Below are 13602 nucleotides of genomic sequence, written 5' to 3'. Positions count from 1 at the left end.
CATGTATGAAAGCACGTATCACAGCCTGAACACGGCTGCATTGAAAGATCAATTGACCTCAAACCCACATCAGGGGAGCCTTACAACATGTGCCCAGGTGCCTTAAGAAAAAAACTGAGTTTTTGTTGGCGCAGAGGGTGTCCAAACAGGAAAGTGAAAATGACCTTCGCCTTTTTGTGTCGCCACAAATTTTGAACAGTGATAACTTGGCACACATAAAACATATCTGCGTTAAACTTCCCGTGCTCGGTGAGAGTCGTATCCTGGAGGGTGCTGTAGGGGTCATTTGCATCAACCCTACAGCGCCAACTGGTGGCAACAGAAAGTCACTCATTTTACTTATACAGTGCCCTCCATAATTATTGGATTTATAATAATTATGTGTTTTTTAGCTTCTAATATATTTTTTTTCTAAATAATATGGGACCTTAATGGAAAAAAAGAGAAAAATCCAACCTTCAATACAAGTGCATTTATTCAGTGGGGAAAAAATCCCACATAGAGAAATCATTATTTGACATCAAATAATGTGTGTCACAATTATTAGCACCCCTTGTGTTAATACTTTGTACAACCCCATTTTGCCAACAAAACAGCATCTAATCTTCTCCTATAATGTTTCACAAGATGGGAAAAGACAGAAAGAGGGATCTTCAGCCATTCGTCTTTGCAGAATCTCTCTAAATCATCCGGAGACCTGGGTCCTCTCCTCCTCTCTCCTCCTCTCCTCCAGCAGAGGGCAACAGATTTTGATTTAAAATGTCTTGGTATTTCAAAGCATTCATGATGCCATGCACCCTAGCAAGGTCCCCAGGGCCTTTGGAAGCGAAACAGGCCCACAGCATCACTGACCCACCCCATACTTCACAGTGGGTATGAGGTGCTGTCTATACGCCAGTACTTCTCAAATAGTGGGGTGCGCCCCCCCAAGGGGGCGCAGAGCGATGCCAGGAGTAGCGCATGTGACCTCGGGGAACATGCTTTTTTTTTTTTTTTTTTTTTTGCCATACTAAATAAAGTGTACTTGCACATCCACTCAGTGGGTGGCAGTGGCGCTCTCATTTTTAAAATGCGCGCAGTATTTTTGAAGTAAGCAAGAGCACACAGAAGAGCGATATGAAGAGCTGTGCAGTGTGTGCCGTTTTCGAAAGCTGTTTTCCGGCAGGACTCACGCAGCGACCCACCGTCCTCTCCAGTTCTCACGTGTCCGGCCGAGAAGTGCCATTTTCGGCTCTGGATCGTCACGACGACCGCCCTCACCTACGGTTCTCCCTAGGCCGCCGGGAATGCGCTTTTTTCGGTCCGTTTGCCTGTTGCCTTTGATATTTAATACAGTGGGAGATGAGGAAAGATCACTGTTTACTGTGTCTAAAAATGATAATAGCGGACAGCCGAAAGCCAAATCAATTAAGACGCCACTTAAAGACATTAGTCCCCAATCTCATTGATAAGCCGCTTGGTTGTTTTTCAGCGAAAACGTGCCAAATATTGCCAACAATCGTCCCGCTTTGTCAGTGTTATATAAGTAAACTAGTGAGCACTGTTAACATGCTCAGTGAAAATAGCCCCACACCATTGCAAACTGGAGGTAATACTGTGAGCAGCGGACAGTGAAAATAAAAACTGTCCGTCTGTCCAAAGACTTTTTTTTTTTCTTCTTCTATTCAGTTTTGTTTTTTCGGTCAATTTTTTTTTTGATTGATTGATTGAATTTTATTTTGAAAACATGCATCACATTATGGATATACAAGAATACAAACAAAACATAAGATTCGAAAAGGAGTAGGAAGAAGTAAAAACTTATATGAATCCTACCCCTACATACTCATCAGCATGAATCAGACAAAACAAATACAATTCACAACAGTTCAATAATGCCTAAAGAACAATTGTTGGCATCACTCAACATTTTCTCAACATAAATACTATAATTCATTTCTATAATTACAGAAAACAAGATCTTTGTATTTTCTCTTAAACACGCTCAAATTAGCGCTTTTCTTTAGGTCCTCAGTAAGTTTGTTCCACAAGTCCACACCTAAAATTGAAGGACAAAAACTCTTTTTTGTTGTACGGTGGTATTGCTTTTTGAAATTTAACTCCCCTCTCAGATTATACCCTCCTTGTCTATTTGAAAACAAAACTTGTATATTTCCAGGTCATGCGTTTTTCCGTGCCTTGAACATGATTATGGCCGTTTTGAATTTGACTAGATCCAGGAATTTTAACTGCTTGGATTCCAAGAACAGTCTATTTGTATGTTTGAGGTATTTAGCCTTGTGCACTATTCTTATTGCCTTTTTTTGAAGTACCACAAGTAACTGTAAATTGCTGGGATATGTATTGCCCCAAACCTCCACACAGTAGCTGAGGTATGGCATTACTAATGAAGAGAACAAGATATGGCGTGCTTTATAATTTAAAAAGGGTTTCGTTTTGTTCAGTAGTCCAACACTTTTGCCAGTTTTGTTTTTATGTGCTTTATTTGTGACTTCCAATTCAACTGTTCATCCAGTATTACACCTAAAAATTTAGTCTCAGTTACTCGCTCAATTTCGCTATTGTCTATAATTATCCTTTCTTCAGTTTCTGTCTTTTTATTTCCAAACAAAATATATTTAGTTTTTTCCATATTTATTGATAATTTGTTTAGCGTGAACCAGTGATTCAGATATGTTAATTCAGTCATTACCTCATGCATCAGATTCGTTAAAAATTTTCCTGAGCATAGGATGCTGGTGTCATCTGCAAAGAGTAGAAATTTTAATTTTTTAGATGTCATACATAGGTCATTGATAAATAGTATAAAGCGTTTTGGACCCAATACAGAGCCCTGTGGTACTCCAACTGCAATGTCCGATAATGATGATCTGTAATCACCAATCTGTACGTACTGTTTGCGATTTCCCATGTAACTTTTTAACCATTCCAGAACAATGCCTCTAAACCCGTATCTTTCCATTTTCCCAAGTAATATATCATGGTTTATGGATATCGAATGCCTTTTTTAAATCCACGAAAACACCAACTACGTGATTACTTTTGTCAATACAACTAGATATTTCTTCAGTAAGGTCAAGCAATGCAAGTGCAGTTGATCTTTGTTCTCTGAACCCATACTGGCTTTCCGACAAAATACTGAATTTTTCCAAGAAAATTTTAAGTCTCTTTTCGAATAGTTTCTCCAGTATTTTTGAGAACTGGCACAATAAAGACACCGGGCGATAATTGGAATAAAATTTGCTGTCACCTGATTTATAAAGTGGAATGACTTTGGCCGTTTTCATTTTCTGTGGAAAAACTCCAGTACTAAAAGAGAGGTTGCAGATGTAGGTTAGTGGATTTACTATACTATGTATTACAGTTTTTACAATCGTCATGTCAATCCCATTGCAATCAGTTGAAGTCTTGTTTTTGAATGTATTTACTGTATCAATAACCTCCTTGTTTTCCACCTTGCTTAGAAATACTGAATTTGGATTTCTTGAGATATTTTTAAAAACAGTTGGATCAATGATCTGATTTCCCCCAATATTCGCAGCCAGCTTCTCCCCAACACTTACGAAATAGTCATTAAATCCCTCAACTATGTCTTCCGTCTTGCTAATATGTTCGTCCTCCCTAAGGAAAATGTTTGGATAGTCTTGATTAGTTGTAGTGTTCCTGATTAAATTATTAATTAATTTCCACATACCCTTTATGTTATCTTTTTGTTTTTCTAACTCTTTAGTATAATAGTCTTTTTTAAATAATTGCAATATACTGTTTAATTTGTTTTTATATTTTTTATATTTGAGCTCTGACTCTTTTGTTTGTTGTTTTATAAATTGTTTATATAGCAAATTCTTTTTCTTACAAGCATTTTTTAGACCCTTTGTGATCCATGGTTTATCATCATTTTTCAAATTAAACTTATTTCTTCTTATTGGACAGTTTTTGTTGTATAAAGATATAAATACCTGTAAAAAGTATTCGTAAGCGTTATCAACATTTTTCTTGCCATATAAAAATTCCCAGTTAAACTCTTGCATCTCATTTTTGAGAGAATTTATTGTCTCTTCTGTTCTACACCTTGAATATTTACTTGTTTGTTTTTCTTTTTGTTTTAGTACAGCACAGTCATATATAACGAAGATCGGCAAGTGATCTGAAATATCATTGATCAGTAATCCACAGTTAAGACTGCTTCCCATGTGGTTAGTGAAGATGTTGTCAATCATTGTCGCACTATGAGCAGTTATTCTGGTAGGCTTGATTATCAGTGGATATAACCCCATACTTGAAACGGTCTCTATAAATTCGTCAGTTGTTTTATCTTTTCCTTCTTTGGACAAGTCAGCATTGAAGTCACCACACACAAACATGACCTTGCTTGTTGTAGAAAACAAATTCTCTAAACTGTTCCTGAAAATGTCCATATTTGAATTAGGCGCACGGTACACACAGCTTATAATCACATTTTTCTGTTTTTCTAAATACAATTCCACAGTCAAACATTCCATAACATCAGAAATAGTTAGTGTCATATCTTCTCGTATCTTATATTTAAGATGTTTATCTATGTACAATGCAACACCTCCTCCTTTTTTATTTGTCCTGTTTAGAAAATGTGGCTCATATCCATCAAGAGGAAAATCTGTTCCTTTTTCTGCGGTGATCCAGGTTTCTGAAACTGCTATGACACCAAAGTGTCTTTTTAATTTATTTAAATACGTTTTAATGTGTTGGTAATTAGCATACAAACTTCTTGCATTAAAATGGAGTATTGACAGTCCATCCTCTTGAGCAAATGATCTTTTAAACTGACTGTCTGTATAGTAGCAACATTTGTTACATAAGTGGTCCAAAAAATTCAAATCAGGATCAATATCTTCATGTATGTTCATTTTAAAGCGTGTTCAGTGGATTATGACCTGTGGTTACCTGAGGGTGGCGCTGTGTTGTTAATACTTATCCAACTCCTCAATGTTTTTGATGATGAGCACCTTGGCATCTTCCTGAGCTCCATTCAACTTAATAAAGACCTTGCAGTTTGCAGTCCAAGTTGATTGAATATTTCTTTGTCTTCTTAAGATTCGTGCTCTTCTGGCAATGTCCGCGTTTTTCTTTGTGAGGTGCTCGTTCACATAGACATTTGTTCCTTTGAGCATTTTGCCTTGTTTGAGCAAAGCATTTTTGGACTTCCTGTTGACAAAACGGATTATGATCGCCGGTTTAGCAGCATTTCTTCTTCTGGAGAGAGGATGACAGGCCTCGATCTCCGATCGATTGATGGCGATGCCTTTGTTGGTGAAGAAGGTGGCATACAGTCCTCATGAGTTAATGTTTCTAATCAATTTGAATTTGTTATTATTTACTGATTTTATTTTTCAGTATCAAATGGTCAAAATGTACCTTGAGTGTATTTTTACAGTTTGGATGTGACTTTTTTTTTTTTTTTAATTCAGGCAAATTGATGCGCGTTAAGTCTTTTCTGTTACAAACAAAAGAAAGTTATACTTTATAAGTTGATCTCTTTTATTTTCACTAATAGAAAAAAGGACACAATGTGAGGCAGAGGCGGACTTAAAATAGTAATATTATGGACAAATGATACTATTTGCAGTGGCGGCAGAGTTTGGGGGGACGCGAAACATTTACGTCTTCCCTGGGGGGGCGTAACAGAAAATAATTGAGAAGCACTGCTATACGCCAACAAGCTGTTTGGGAGGCATGCACGGAGAAAACCTTTCCTCACTCACAATCATAAACGCAAATGTCTGGAGTTCGCCAAGCGGTATTGGGGCTCCAACTGGGACCATGTGCTTTGGTCAGATGAGACCAAGATTGAGCTTTTTGGCAACAAACACTATAAGTGGGTCTGGCGTGCCACGAAAGATGCGCATGCTGAAAAGCACCTCATACCCACTGTGAAGTATGGGGGTGGGTCGGTGATGCTGTGGGGCTGTTTCGCTTCCAAAGGCCCTGGGAACCTTGTTAGGGTGCATGGCATCATGAATGCTTTGAAATACCAGGATATTTTAAATCAAAATCTGTTGCCCTCTGCCCGAAAGCTGAAGATGGGTCGTCACTGGTCTTTCAGCAAGACAATGACCCTAAACATATATATCCTATATTATTTAGAAAATGTATTTACAAAAAAAAATTTTAGAAGCTAAAAATCACATAATGATTATAAATCCAATAATTATGGAGGGCACTGTACATGTCCAGTTCTTTTCAGGTATGTCATTGTAGTTACAAGACCTTTTGTAATACTCCTTTCTAAGGCCCATGTCCACATGCCTCTGTTGTAGTGATGACCCTTTATTTCGCCATTAAAAGGAAGTCGATTTCTTCAGGGACTTAGGCAGCTTATAAAGCCACAAAATTTGGCACACTTGATCGAATTGGCCCAATTAGAAGATTCATTTTGGTTTGGAATAAGGACGTAGCTGCACAGCTCAGTAGCACCTTTTTGTAGGAACCTCATCAAAAAAGAGGGGCGTTTCGAGCATGTTAGGTTCTCATGAGATGATGAGAGGGGGACAACCTGCCACCACCCTGACCTGCGTGCCAAACTGCACCAAACTGCGAGGGCACGTGCAGTCCTGCTTGCTGGCCCAGTTTATTTTTTAATATATATATATATATATTTTGTATGTGTATAGTCGTTTTTATTTTTACTTTTATTTATTTATTCAGAAGCCCCGGTCCTTCATAGCATTGTGTTTATCTCTGGATTCAAACATAGTGTCCAAGCAAATGTCTGCTTAGTTTCTTCGATAGAGTTTGACTTGCATGACTCGAACATGGAATCATGTTTTCTCCGCTCTCATTCTCTGCATTAAGGACAGCGATAAAGTTTCGAGGAATGAATGTGTCCTCATTTACATAAAACATTCTATTTGACTTGCGACGTTCAGTTGATTTCGTAGCATTGTTTTGTAGCCGCCATCTAAGATGCAGTAATAGGACCGGAATTCAGTGAAAAGAGGGCAAATGCCTGAAGCCACGGAAGAAATTTTCCAGATGTAAACGGCGTAAACACGCTTTGAGAAAAAGTTTTCACTGTCAACAGGCGATCGGCTTTTGAAACCCGCGCTGCTCAAGATGCTGCCCTTCACCCTGAGCAGACTGACAATCTGCCTCCAGCCGTCCCTCGAGGTCTTCGAGAGTCAGCTGCTGCAGCTCATCAATGCCGACTGCCAGAACACGGTAAAGCTACTTGTCCTTTAATCTGCCGTCGTTGGGGAATAGTGGAACAAATAGGGTTGCAAATCAACAGTTTCATGATGATGCAATACCATATCCATTCTTTTGACTACAATTAGTCCGCCACAGTTCGATTCAAGGGCCTTTCATCTATTCAATACGATATTATATGATGCAATCTAAATAAACTTGACTTATTTGTGTCTACATGCTTTCAGCCCAATTGTAGCCAGACAGACACGTCGTGGAGAATCGTTGACTGTCATGGCCAACAAGTGGGGGTGGCGTGGGGGTCACGACTAGAGGTTGACTGATATATCGGACTGGTAAGAGTAGCGCTGAAACGACTTATCGATTAACTTGAGTAATTCGATTAGGAGAAAATCTTCGAATCAAATTTTGCTGCCTCGGGGATTCGTTTAATTGGTGGCGTTGTAATAGTTTGTTTTGAAAGTGATTGCATTTAGTTGTATTGATTTGGGATGATACCATGCCCTCTAGTGGCAACAATGACTATGACATAACTCATTTAACATGGCTGAATCCAGCAGCTCCCTGTTAAGACTAACGTAAGGTAAGTTTTTGTTTGAGCTAATGTAAATTTATTTTATGCTGTTCTGTAATACTAATGTTTATGCATTTGTAATTAGTACAAAGGTATATTTAGCAGGAATATATGATTGAGCGATTTTTTTTAAGAGCATTGAAAAAAAAGTTAGCATTTTATAGCATTTAAGTTAGTGGACATTTGCTGTGCAAGTAAGCCAAATACGCCAGTTGTTCTTTTGATGTATTTCGAACCTTTTTTTATGTTTTTTTTGTTTGTTTGTTTGTTTTTTTTTTCATACTGTTTGAGGCTAAGCTCAGGTACTTTAATTATTGTTCTTACGAAATGAAAGTGCAATAGTGCATAGTTTGACAGCACACTCGGGGAATATTATTTTGTATTCACATTTAATGCTCTTTTGAGAAACTGTCTTAGCAAGCCTTGTTTTACATCTGCTAAAATGTCTTGTGCAACACATTAAAGTGCCGATGACAGCATAAAAAATTCTTAAATAGCATTATTATGTGAATTAGAATCCTATTTTGAGACGATTCGACTATAAACAACAATTTGGCGAAGAGGTGGGAGGGGGGTGGGCGGTCGCGGAGGCGCCGTGGGTGGTCTGGGGCGGGGATTGATCGGGGCCCTGACGCTTCTTCCGCCCTGGGGCCGGTGGTTCTGGTGGACGGGGCCACGCCCGCGGGAGCCTGCCTCTTAACTCACGCACTTCTCACTTCGGCACTGTAAATATTTTTCACCCTGGCACTTACATGCTCATACATTTCTCCGGGGAGAGTTGGGACGGGGCTTTACAGTCCCAGCCCGACTCCCCCCTGTTTTTAATGCACCACACACCAAGGTTGTGGGATGGTTGGGACCTGTTGGGGGGGTGGGGGGGGGCTCACGGCTGCCTCCTCACCACAGGCCCCGCCATCCCTGCACCTTTTTTAAATGCACCACACACATCATACTCCACAGGAGAGCTCCGGCAAAGGGCGGTGGGACGGGCGGCTGGACAGAAACTCCATGGATCCCGGGGGGGGGGGGACGGTGGCTCCTTTGCTGGGCGGCGGGAGGAGGGATGGGCTGGCTGCGCATGGCCCCCCCATCCCCCCGTACGCCCTCCCTCCCCGGGCTGGCTGGATGGGGGCCGTGGCCCTGGGGTTGGCGCCCGCGCGGTTTCTCCGCCCGTCTGCGTGGCTGTCGCGTGCCCGGTGGGGCTTGCGTGCTGCTGGATGTGGTAGGGCATGCTCGGGTTGGGGGTTCCGGTGCCGGGATTGGCGATGTGGTGGCGTAGGGTTGGTCGCCAACGGGCTTACACTCATAAGAGATTCACACGATTACTGGGTTCTAGATCACAGAACTGATTTGTGTACACTCTACCCCTTTCAATCACTTAGCTTATAGTCTTATAGACACCCCCACCCCCATTCTCCTCTTTCACTGGCCAATAGGCCCCCACATGGTGTAAACCGGAAATACATCTCGCTGACGATAGCACCAGCATATTAGTAACTAGTTTAGATGTTCAATGTATTTCCTGTTGTTGTTTGTGTATGTGTTTCTTTTCTTTCTTCTCTTGTATTTCTTTTCTTCTGTCCCCCCATAATCCCTTCCTGTTCGCTGCTTTGTCATAATAAAAAGGTATTTTGAATGATCACAATGGGAGTATGTCCGACTCTCAATGTGAAACATTAAAACTGTTCAGAATCCGGGCACTTAGACTTCCATTCTCTGTGTCAAACAGCTGAACAGGACAGGTTTAAAAAAAACAAAAAAAAAAACAATTTGGCGAAGAGCAGATGACGAGAAATTAGTATTTTAATCTGCCGTTACGACCTGACTGTTATTATTGCGCTCTAGTGTAACCAGCTGGAAGATGACGTGGCAGGGTCAAAATTTTATCTGATTTAGCCCAGAGAGAGGGGAAGATTCAGAACGAGGAAAATATGACAGGGAGGAGCAAAATCTCATGAATGTTTCAATCTCTCTACTCCAATATTTTTACAGGATACAGTCATTTCCCGAATATAATGTCCACTTTTTTCCCCCCAAATCAACTTGTAAAATCATGGTGCATATTATAAACGGGTACATGGATGGAGACAGAAATATATATATATTACATATGTATATATTAGGGCTGTCAAAATTATCGCATTAACGGGCGTTAATTAATTTTTTAAATTATATCACGTTAAAATATTTGACGCAATTAACGCAGATGCCCCGCTCAGACAGATTTAAATGACAGTACAGTGAAACGCTCACTTGTTGTGTTTTATGGAGTTTTGCCGCCCTCTGCTGGCGCTTGGGTGTGACTGATTTTATAGGCTTCAGCACCCATGAGCATTGTGTAAGTAATTATTGACATCAACAATGCCGAGCTACTAGTTTATTTTTTGATTGAAAATTTTACAAATTTTATTAAAACGAAAACATTAAGAGGGGTTTTAATATAAAATTTCTATAACTTGTACAACATTTTTCTTTTAAGAACTACACGTCTTTCTATCCATGGATCACTTTTAACAGAATGTTAATAATGTTAATGCCATCTTGTTGATTTATTGTTATGATAAACAAATACAGTCCTTATGTACCGTATGTACCTTCTTGTGTCTTATCTTTCCATTCCAACAATAATTTACAGAAAAATATGGCATATTTTATAGATGGTTTGAATTGCGATTAATTATGATTAATTAATTTTTAAGCTGTAATTAACTCGATTAAAAATTTTAATCATTTGACAGCCCTAGTATATATACATATATATATATATATATATATATATATATATATATATATATATATATATATATATATATATATATATATATATATATATATATATATAAACCGATTGTTTTTTATTGACACGGCCACGTTGTGTTGAAGAAACGTATGCGGCGACCCATTGCAGACCATTACGGTACGTGACATCACCATTTTGTTTCGGTAATACTTCACTCTAATCGGCCGAATGATTTTTGTCAGTGTTAAATTCTGCTTTTTTCACTCTTCATAAAGCACATAATTTATGTTCCTTCAGCTCATTTGAGTCAATGTTTATTGCAGCTCCGCATCTCGGACCATAACAAACGTAAGCACACAGACTTTCTGTGTTCGTCAACTATATCTGTCCCTCGGGAAACTCAAATCCAAATAACAATTGTTCCTATTGTTACTGTCGTGTTGACAGCAATGAGCTCTCACGGATTTCCGACTTACGTTCTCACTTTCATTTTACCGTATCAATCCATGGAAGAAACATTTATTCATCATGATGGAACGAGAAGGTTATACAGCAGCCTTTAAAAGAAAAGTCACATCTGTTTTGTTTTCTCCTAGATTCTGGTAAGTTGGAGAAGTTGTCAGATCATATTATTACCGTAAATGTTGTCAGTTTATGGTAATGTTTTGAACTACCAGTGTGCAATGCTTGTGCTGTGCTTCACCAGTCAGTAAAATGACATTTCTGTATCTGTACACGAGCTCTGTTTTCTTGTATTCTTCTATTTATTGGTGCTAAAATTAGGGTGCGCGTTATAAACGGGTACAATAATTTTTCCTAGATTTTACAAGTACATTTGGGGTGCGCATTATACACGGGTGCGCCTTCTATTCGGGAAATTACGGTATTCTTTTTATCTAAGTATTGTTCCCCCAATTGCTAAAGAAATGGTATGGTCATGACAAGAAACAGTCTTGTGTTAAATGGAATATGAAATATTAAAAATGCATTTATCCAGTACGACGGGGCAAAATTACTGCATAGTAGTTAAAACTGGCTACGTCTTCCTCTCCCGTACGGTATTTTATGCCACCAGAGTTAGTCCAGCTTTAGTCATTTCCCTGCCCCGGCATCAGAGAGCGTAAACAAACCAGCAGGCGTGACAGCTAGCCGACATGCTAACCCTAACCGAGCGGCGTTTTCAAGTCTTATTCTCGCATTTCAAAGCGATTGATCAAACAATTTGTCATTTCCCTTCAACAAAGATTGTCATTCTGCTGCGGCCACGGCAGTGCTCACCACCGGGAATGAACACCGAAAATAGCCCATTCTTGGGCCCGCGAATATGACCGAGCGGACTGGATCGACCAGCCAAAACGGCTGACGTCGGAGCAGAGTGCTGCTCATGGCCGAGCCGAGAAAAGTGCAATCTTGGCGGGCACCCCTTTATCGGCCGGCGACCATGGTGTGGGACAAGCCACCAGTTGTCAGCCATGTGGCCTTCTCGGTGGACAGGGAGTATTTTCAGTTCACCCACAAAATGCAAGCCACCTCCTTATTAAAACGTGTGCCATTATCCCAGTATTTGACATAATATAAGACCCATAGCTTGCTCACTTTCTCATTGGTCCAATGGTCCCACAGTTGTGGGACTTGTTTTGGCCATTATCCGCAGTGAAGGGAACTTTTTGAAATTCAAAAAGGCTCACACGCCTTTCCCTGGTGCAGCAACAAAAGCCTGCAGCACACTGCGCTGGCGTGATGCGAAAAATAAACGCAACAATCCGCAAAATCAGCTGAATCCGCAGTCATTCCGCATACTGTAGTATTGGCTGTATACTAAAAACGTTTATCGTGCTGACGTCACATTTGCATTCTTCGTAAATCCAGGAAGTCACTCATTTTCATGGCGTGGGATTAAGAAAATTGAATAAATATATCGATTGCCTCCACACACATCCAAGCGGTCCATTTCATTCAGGAGCATAAAATACCGCGTGAAATATGAAATAAAAATGCTTTTTGCTGTCAGAGGCACTTTAAATGTTTCTAATCTGATTACTCAATCATTCAAACTAACTAATTGATAGATTAATCGATTACTTAAATAATAGCCGCAGCCCTAGGTATGAGTCACAGTATCGTCACGGGCATCACGGTTCGGTGCACGCAGTCAGACGGTGAATATGTTTGAGTAAAAAAAAAAAAAAAAAAAAAAAGAATAAATAAAAATTCAAATCAGAGTTTGTCCTCTAATCCAGGTGGAGGTAGAGCTAATGTGCCTAAATCACCAACTGTGGGGGAAAATAGAAGACAAACCATAACAGACGAAAAAGTTATCATTGTTCACTAATGGGAAACTTATGGCAAATGTATAGAGTGGAACTATCTAATGCAGTATGACGAACAATTTCTTTAAGTAAATTTACAGGCAGTCCCTGGGTTGCAACATATTCGACTAACGACTTTACGACGCAGGAGTCTCGTCCGCCACTGTGTCCCAGTCTTTTTTTTTTTTTTTTAAGTCGCATAAACAGTACCTTATTGTACCTCACAGTATCTTATCGTTCACACTTCGTTAATATGACATGTTCTGTCCTCACTAAACATGAAGTTGTTCAGCTTTACAGACAGCAAACAAGGCACTTGTACTTTTTGAAGCTATTTACTTCCTTCACTTTGGACAATTTGTAAAGCTTTAACACACATATGTACACCTATGTTCAAAACGACACGCATTTTAGCAATAAAACACTTGACACAAAACAATTGGTGTTCAAACGTCAATCGAGTCTGATCAACATGTAAATGTAGTGTATTAAATTAGCCGAAAAAAAAGTCAGCAAACTTAAATGCAACGAATGCCAACGTATTAACACTTTTCATAGCACATTGCTCACAAGTATCTCCACAAAATGTAGCTGTAAACCTAATTACAAATGCATACACAAACATATATTAGCTGAAACAACTTTCAGCCTTATGTGGGCCAAACCCGAGTGCAGCTATCCTTTATCCATGCCAGACGTCTGAGTCTGCTCCTCAGTCATACAAGGCGACAGTCATGCTAGACCCAACACTGTCACCGGAGGGCAACATATCCTCCATCATTAAACAAAATACC

The 13602-nt window shown here is 39.6% G+C and overlaps 1 protein-coding gene across 7 annotated transcripts in view; it reads left to right on the top strand.

Annotated features, from left to right (window-relative positions):
- The window catches only part of nphp4 (nephronophthisis 4), a 461721-nt gene that overhangs the window by 70511 nt on the left and 377608 nt on the right, over nt 1-13602 (top strand). For all 7 annotated transcript variants that reach the window (XM_057860675.1, XM_057860682.1, XM_057860654.1 and 4 more), the window contains one exon: nt 7061-7197. In XM_057860675.1, coding sequence (XP_057716658.1) covers nt 7061-7197 — 137 coding nt within the window. The remainder of the gene's footprint in view (nt 1-7060; nt 7198-13602) is intronic.

The sequence above is a fragment of the Corythoichthys intestinalis genome, chromosome 2 (assembly GCF_030265065.1).
Source record: "Corythoichthys intestinalis isolate RoL2023-P3 chromosome 2, ASM3026506v1, whole genome shotgun sequence".
Lineage (NCBI taxonomy): Eukaryota > Metazoa > Chordata > Actinopteri > Syngnathiformes > Syngnathidae > Corythoichthys > Corythoichthys intestinalis.
Note: the sequence above shows the minus strand (reverse complement) of the source record. Positions and strands in the feature narration are given on the sequence as shown.